We start from the raw sequence: 8,778 nt of genomic DNA, 5'->3' as shown, positions 1-8,778 counted from the left end.
ATGACAATGCATATCATATTAGGCCTTGACTGTCTGAAGTTATAGTCATAAGTTACACAATTCCCGCATTAACCTCAATTTATGTTACCGACGGAAGCATTTGGTTTCAGACGTTTAATATATTAAATGTATTATTATTCACCATCGATGCTATTAAATATAAATTATTTTCGTGTTCGATGCCACGTGTGTTGTAATCTAACCCTTCGAGTTGTTTTCCAGTTTTCTTCGATTTTTGTTGAATAATTACGGCTGACCGCCAACTAATACTAACGTACAATCGTAAGCGCACACTTGTTGATTTACAGAATCTTTGTATTCGATACTGTTGTTGTTACAACTAGTAAGTATTTTTCTTATTTACTTATAAGATCAAACGTGTCAAATCATGTATTGATCTAAATGTGTATACTTTTGATGGCATTATCGTAATTATTATTAATAGAGATGCCTATCAAGGATCAAATGCTAATCAAATGCAAAATTTTTTTAGTGTTTATTGTATAATTGATGGCATGTCTAGAAATTTTTTTGCCAGTATGGTCATTAACATTATTCTTTAGGAAAATTGAAATTATCATTTAGAGTACAAAGACTTAAACACAAAACACTACCTCGATAATGTACATGTTAAGTAACTGTAGCTACTAGCTAGTAAATAATTGTGTAAATACTATTTAAATATATATATATAACTATTAATTCATTATATTTAAAAAGTAAATAAAAATAAATATAATATTAGTCTACGTTTTGATAGTGTCATACTTTTAAATTGTTCAATAATGTTGTCATAATTTATGTTTTTAGTCAATTCTTATTCAATACATAAAAAACATTAATATATCAAGACTTTGTTTATTCATTGTACTACGAAGTTTAAATTTATCCATCGTTAATTTCGAAAATGCTTTTTTTGTAATATTATCAGTAATTGTATGAATTTTTTCCTTTATGCCTATTTTATTTTTGAAAAATCTTTCTCTATTATCTTTAATAGGTTGTTATACCTAAATATTAAATAGAAATGATGAAAGTGTATATTCTTGTTTTACTCCCTAATTATTGCAGTTTCTGTTTTGTCTATTACTTTTATGTTCTCAATTTGATTACATATTATCTTTACTAAGATTTTGGCTACGTGTATCATTTATCTTATCATTCTGAATTTATTACATTTATCAACCGTTGCTTTTTTAGATATAGGTTTTATACTGCTTTCCTTAGATCTCTCCTGTAGATATATCAATATTTAATACTATTTTGATTTATTGCCCTATGTTGAAAAGAGTTAACCATATGAATAATTGTTTCTGATCTCACGGTAAATAACAATAAGGTAATTTTAGGTACTAGCATTCCTAAGTAATTAAGACTAAGAAAGCTTGTTTTACTATTTTAGCTATTTATAATATATTATTAATTCTGATGCCATCCACATAATATATCAAGTAAAATTTAATACATCCATTCTCATAAATTTATTTGGGTGTCTTTAATTAATTAAAACATAATATATTTAAATACTTATTCAGTATATCAATATTTTAATAATAATTTTTAATTTTTTTGATTCAGAAAATATTTTTTACTAACATTGTCATTACCAACAAAAAAATCCTGCATTGATTTTACAAAAGTGCAAAATAAAAATTAAATTGTAATAAAAAAACAATTAAATGAAAACTCATTTGTAAATAAAAGAAAAAATTATAATTATTTAACACAAGTGCAAACTTATAATTAACTATGAAATAAAAGGCATTAGTTTTAACTATTAAGTAGGTGATTTGCTGGCTGTTTTTTAGGTAAGTATATGGGACTTTTTTTTTATAAAATGGGGTTAATATATTATATTCTAAATTGTATTAGCTTAATATTATAAATTTATTGAATAACTATATTGTATAGAACAGTGATTCTCAATCTTTTTGAGTTCGCGACCTCCTATAATGTCACCAATGTGTCTAACGACCCTTTTGTAATGTAAGCATTGAAAAATTTTACAAACTGTTATTATCGTATTTAATTGTATATACATTTTACAAAAAAAGTATATTATAAAAGCCGATTGGTGTTAATTAATAGAAAATAAAAATAAAAATGGTATAAATTTTAATATTTTTTTTAATTTAATAACTCTTTTGCTGTTGTTGATTTGAAATAATTTTTTTTCACATGATGCAACCCTAAAAAAATTGTTGGTGACCCCCTGTTAAGAATCGCTGGTATAGAACAAACATGGCTATATAGTGTATTGGGTATAAATTAAAAGTCTATACCATGTATTAGAATTTGTAATTTACATTAATTATTATAAGTGATTTTAACTTGCAAAAAAATTATTTTCTTACGGAACACCATTGTCATAATCACTAAAGTGAATTAAAAATAAAAATAAAAATAAATATTTCCTTAGTTAATCCTCATTAATAATAAGTAACATTTTAATTTAAATTAGGTAAATCACAACAGGTTGATAGGTGTTCAATAATGGTTCATACCAATGGCAATAAACTTTATGGTAGAAATTTAAAAAAAATATACTAATATTCTACTTATTCTACTTATATACATATATATAATAATATTTTAAATATGTTTCAGTTGTGAGATTAAGCCTGTATTTTAGACTTCATATGAGTAAAAGATACTTGGACAGAAGCATAAAATTGTAGATCCTGCTACTTAAATAATTTACAATGAACAGCCAATACAATAATTCTTATGAATCTGATAATGAAAACGATCTTGCTTTTTGCTACAATTGTGAAGAAATTTTTTATGTAACTGATGTATGTTTGACCTATTGCATGTGGTGTTAAAATATAATTTTAAATAATAAAATATATAATTTATAATATATTAAATATGGTATGTATTTAATAAATTTTTCTTAGGAAACTACATGTCCAACGTGTAATTCGGGATCTATTGAAATTGGAATTGAACTTATACCACCAACTCCTGGAGAATCAGCAAATATGCCAGATTCATCAGATTCGCCTGATTCACCAAACTCACCGGATAATCCTGGACCATCAACTTCATCAGATATTAATTCTAATCCACAATCTCGGGTATGTTAATTTTATTAAACTCTTTTTCCTCCTTTCAAATTTTCTAGTGTAACAAAAATTCTTTTTTTTTTTTTTAAATGATTCAATGTTGTAAATTATTTAAATATATAATTTGATTTTTTATACATTAACTTTAGTTCTGTCTTAAGTTTATATAGTAACTAGTTATTGTATAGAACAGAGGTGGGCAACTGGTGACCCGTAAGCTACATTCGGCTTGGTGGCCTTTTTTTATCTGGCTCGTGCTATATTTTCAAATTACATCATGGAATTTTAAAGTTTATCGTCTATCAATATAATTGTTATCTGGTATTAAACATCGTTAAATGTCTAAATGTTATATATATAATATGTGTACATATAGCTTTCAACCATAGCTGTTTGTACCGAATTATTATTAGTTTCTTTGTATCATTTGTGTTGTACTGTAGTGTATGTTGAATTTATTATTTTCGCGTATATAAATGCTAATTAAAATGCATATTTTGAATGAATTTTTTTTTTATTGCTTTCAATGCTCTGACCCACTATATTTTAATTTTTTAAGAATTAGCCCTCTTGTAACTTTGAGTTGCCCATCCCTGGTATAGAATTACTAGTTTTTTTGTTTATTTTTATGCATTTTATAGTTTTACTGAAATATTATAAAAATTTACTTCATATTTAATCATTCTCAGGCACATAAATGAATGCTTATTTTGGGGGAGCAATCAGTGACATAGCCAGGGAAGGTTTAGAAGTACATTCCTCCCCCCCAATTTTCCTAAAAAAAGGATATCAGGATTTGTAATTATAATTTATATAAACTTAAAGTTTTTTTTATATGCACGTAAACCCCTCCTTTGGGTAATTCTTGACTATGCCATTGGAGGCAATTAATATTATTCAGAATGGCTAAGGCTTAAAAAAATGAAAAGTTAAGTTTTATACTTTATAAATTAGTTAGTTTATTGTTAATAAACATTAAATAAAGTTCTTTCTCGGTTTTCATAAATTTGCTTATTTCTATGGGTGCTAACCATATTAATAATTTCATTTTGTGGGTGTTTATGATTAAATAAAAAAATATTCTACTGTTGTAATTGTATTTATATCGTACTGATAGCTATTATGAAATGCAAAATCACCTGTTTTACTCGATATCTTTGCATATTTAACTAAAGGAATAGCAATTTTTTGTAGAACCATGTTATTACATTTTCCTCCTTTGTCAGCAAACAGAACACAATATTTACATATAAACCAATTTTTTTTTGGGAGAATACCTAGCCATTTTTACGTTTCAAAATAAGTTCTATTTAAGTATGTCTTTTCTTCTTTACCTTTCTTTATGTGTGTACTAAATTGGTATACAAAATTATTCTTAGGTATGTTAGAAAGCTCTAATATTTTGGTTTTATTATAGTCTGATAGTTGAGCACAATTTTCTTTGATATTATCACCAATATCATTACTGAAATCAATGTCATCACATATTTTTTTGTGGCAAAACAGGCTCAGTAGTAGCAGATAACAATGTAGACAGATTAAGATATTACAATTTTTTTTGTTTCTCTGAAAATATAGGTTTTTTTTAATAAAATCTGTTGAATATGCAATATTTAAACGTTTAGTTCATAACTATCACTCTTATGTTTGACAGGAATCGGCTCCTTTTGCAACCATTGAGAAAGAGTTACTTATTTTTAAAAATTAAAATTAACAATTTAAAATCAACTAACAATTTAACAATTTTTAACAATTTACAGTTCTATTATTAGTATTCAACACGTTTTTAGAAATATAAAAATATAACTGTTAACTAATTACTGATGAAATAAAAAAAAAAGCTGATAAAACGAATGTAGCAGGCAGCACGAAGTTCAGGTTTTGAACATAAAAAACGGTTTTTATTGTAGTTAGGAATTGGTTACTGTATTTTAAGTTGAGTGACCATGTTGTTGTATAATATATCTATGGAGTGACCATAAATAAGAGATTGATATGAGAGTGACACACATGGACAATAAAGATAATATAATTTATTGATGCACGGAATTCAATAGTTATTTTTTTTTTTTTTTTTTTTTCATTAATTATTAATTACTACAATATTGTCTTTGGGGGGAGATCACTCTTACCGCCCCCTTCCTAAATTATGTGTCTGATCATTCTGTAAATTAACAAAACTTCATACTTAAATGTTAAAATTTTAAAATAAATTAACATATCTAGACATATCTAGATGTATTGTGATTACTATCATATGATTAAATTTTATTAACTTTTTAAAAATTAATTAATTTCATATTAATATAAACAGTATTTTTTATACAGTTAATGCTTATAAAAATTTAAAACTTAAAATATAGTTAAAAAATGATATGATGACTTTGCTGTTATAATTTCTATTGTAATTTAATATAAAAAATAAGTAATAATAGCTTATATCAATACATGTGCATTTTACACTTTTGTGTAATAAATTATTAAAGAAAAATGAATAGAACTACATTATGTATAAAATGTATCAAAAAATATACAAAATTAATGTGCATGTATCGCGGATTATCATCTTGTATTAATTTATTAATTCTTTCATTATTTTTTAATAAAATACAACCTATTTTTGATTAAATACCTTAACATAAAATAAGCTGAAGCTTCATGATTGCAATTATTTATTTTGCTTATTTAATATTTTTATAATTTATAAAATGTAAGAGTTTGAATATTGATTCTTATATTTTATTTGTTGTTTGAATTTCATAAAAAATTCATCAATCATATTTTTGAAATAGACAAAATAATAAAATTAACCTCATAAAACTAAATATAAGTAGAATAAAATATATATAAGAAAATATAAATTGTTAAATAATAAAATATAAGTAGTATAAATATATGTATATTTATATTATATTTATAAACAATATTATTATTATTGTACTTGTAAATATCTTTTTAAATATTTTAGAATACTGAATCATCAGAAGAGGTATCAATTAGACCAAGACAAATGAATACAATAAGTACACCACCAGTATTAAACCAAGAAAGAGGGTGATTGAAAATATCAAATTTATAATCTATTATACTAAAGGGCAGATGTTTATGCTTTAAAAAATTGTAATATATCCTATATAAAAGTAAAATATGCTCGATAAAATGTCATTATTTGCATAAAAAAAATTTAAAAAATCAATATGTGCAATAATATAGTTAATAATATTTATTTAAACTGTTAAAAACTTAAAAAAATAAAATAAAATCAATGAACTAAAAAAAAATTAGTTTTCTTTTATTGTAGAATTAATCTGAAGAATTAAATTAATCGTTACAATTATAAAATTTTTAAATTTATGTAAAATATATTTTGTTTTACTTACTTAAATGTATATTACTCTGATTAAACATTGTTTTTTGAAATGTTTTGGAATTTTTATATTAAGAGGATGATACACGCCCATTTTTTGTCACCTAAAATCATGTGTTTGGAGAATAGCTCTCATTTGGACTGTAGTTTATTTGATATTATCTGATAAATATATAATTATAAAAATAGCAATCGCAATAGACAATATTACATTGTTAAATATTCAGTAAAATCTAAAAATACCGAATATGCATAACTATGCATTAATAAAATATAAAAAATTAATTGAAATATGTAAATATATGCAACATAACAATTTTACTTTTATATTCTATAGGTCACAAAACAAATTGAATAAATGAAAAAAAAAATATGCTAATGCATGAACATCTGCCTTTTATTTATTACATAAATAGTTTGATAATTAATACAATTTTTTCTACATGGTTATAAACTGTGAATTTAATGCATTTGTATGTTTTTTTTTTTTTGCTACTTATAAATAGTTTAAAGAAATAGGTTTGGCCAAAATTTGTTTTATCTTATTATGAATCAAATGCATATATTCATGAATTCATTGTTATAGTGCTTCATTTATGCCTTCACAAAAAATGCACTATTAAAAGTAATACAAATCATTCAATATATTTCAGTTAAATTCAGTCATTTAAAAGACCAAACTGGAACTATTATTAACAAAAAATTACAAAAAATAAATAATATATAAATTATTTAATAGTTTAAATACCTGTAGCCCAAAGACTGTTTTATTAAGTATTCATAATTGTATTTAAATACTTTTCGACTTATGTATTATAAACATTAAAAAAATATTTTTTCTTTGCATTTTTTATTCAAGAATACTGAATACATTTTTTTTACGTTCCAGCGTTCTATTCCAAAATCCAGCTGTTAATATTTTCGTAGTGTAATCTCCGTTGGTCCAGCATGCCAAGGCATACAGGATATTATGTATACATGCATAAAGAATATTGTTTTTTAAATAATTATTAATTTTTTAATTTTAATAGTCACTTTTTTAATAAAGGAATTTTTAAAGAGGCTTTTTTTTTCATTTTACTGTATAATTTTATATATTTTAAAAAATTTAGTGTATATTTTTCATATTTTTAGTGCATAAGTACATGCATAATTAACACATTCTAAATGCATTAAATTCACAGCCCTGGTGATAATTAATAAGAATCCTAGTTTTATAATAGTTATATTAATTTTAAATTATGTAAAATGTGCTTAATAAATTTTTAACTTTTTATTTGTATATGTTTTAACAATAACTATTGAAATATTTAATATGAAGTTATTATTTCACAAATTTAATACGGGATTTTGATGCAATTTCTGCTGATGACGTTTTAAGGACACATATAACTAACCTTAGTTTACTGTAAGCATCTAAATTTACATATAAATTATATTTATAGATTTTAAATTAATGATTTTTGTTATGAATATTTTTACAGTCGTGCTCTGTTTGATGCTCAAAATCAAGATGTGGCTTTTAATTTACCATTATCAATGGAAGAAATAGATATAATACCAACATCAATTATTTCTCAAGAACTTTTAGGTAAAAAATTATCTGTATTATTTAAAATTATTTCAAGTCCTTAAATATTAATCATATTAGATGTTTTACTAAATTTAAAAAATAATTGTTTAATTATTTAAATATTTAATTCATAAAAAATATAAGAAATATAACAGTTTACCTAAGATCAATATTTATATTATTTATTTTGGATAACAAATATTTTTGGTTGCAGTAATTTTGTTCAATAATGGGTTATTTCGAGAATTTGTGGAAGGTTTTATATAATGACATTATACTCACGATATGCTTGATTCCCCTATAAAGGGGAAGTCTCTGGAGAAGGGGAGTGCGTGGTTATAATTATAAGAACAATTTTTTTTGGAATCGACACGTTTAAAATGTAATTTAAACTTCACAAGTTTAGAGTAGATAAATGTAATACTAAGGTGACCGAAAAAATTACGCGTACACACATCACAACTGTGGGACACTGAATGAGCTTAATTTAAAAAAATAAAAATAAATTATAAGTATTTGAAAATGATATTTTGACGAATTCGGGTATTTTAACTACATGACATTAGTTATTTGATTGTTATTCTATAAAATATATTAATCGTAGTGACTCGAAATATTTATTAAGTATCTGCTTGTATTAAAATGTTAGTTATATTAAAGTTTCAAAATATTTAAATGAATTTGAACTGTTTATAGATACTTGAAGTTTTCAATTCTTCCCAAATTTTAATCGGTTATGATTAGGGCTAGGGACTTCATTCCCTAAAAAA

At 23.6% G+C, this 8,778-nt stretch overlaps 1 protein-coding gene across 1 annotated transcript; it reads left to right on the top strand.

Annotated features, from left to right (window-relative positions):
• LOC112689577 lies at positions 1–8,026 on the top strand (the record flags this gene model as incomplete). Its single annotated transcript, XM_025563356.1, has 6 exons — positions 1–343; positions 2,608–2,795; positions 2,901–3,080; positions 6,037–6,122; positions 7,757–7,843; positions 7,920–8,026. Coding segments are annotated over exons 2-6 (553 nt in total), but the record flags the coding sequence as incomplete, so codon positions are not given.
• Positions 8,027–8,778: the final 752 nt, after the last annotated feature.

The sequence above is a fragment of the Sipha flava genome, unplaced genomic scaffold (assembly GCF_003268045.1).
Source record: "Sipha flava isolate LNK unplaced genomic scaffold, YSA_version1 453_pilon_pilon, whole genome shotgun sequence".
In the NCBI taxonomy this organism is placed as follows: domain Eukaryota; kingdom Metazoa; phylum Arthropoda; class Insecta; order Hemiptera; family Aphididae; genus Sipha; species Sipha flava.
This window is presented reverse-complemented; position numbering and strand designations above follow the sequence as displayed.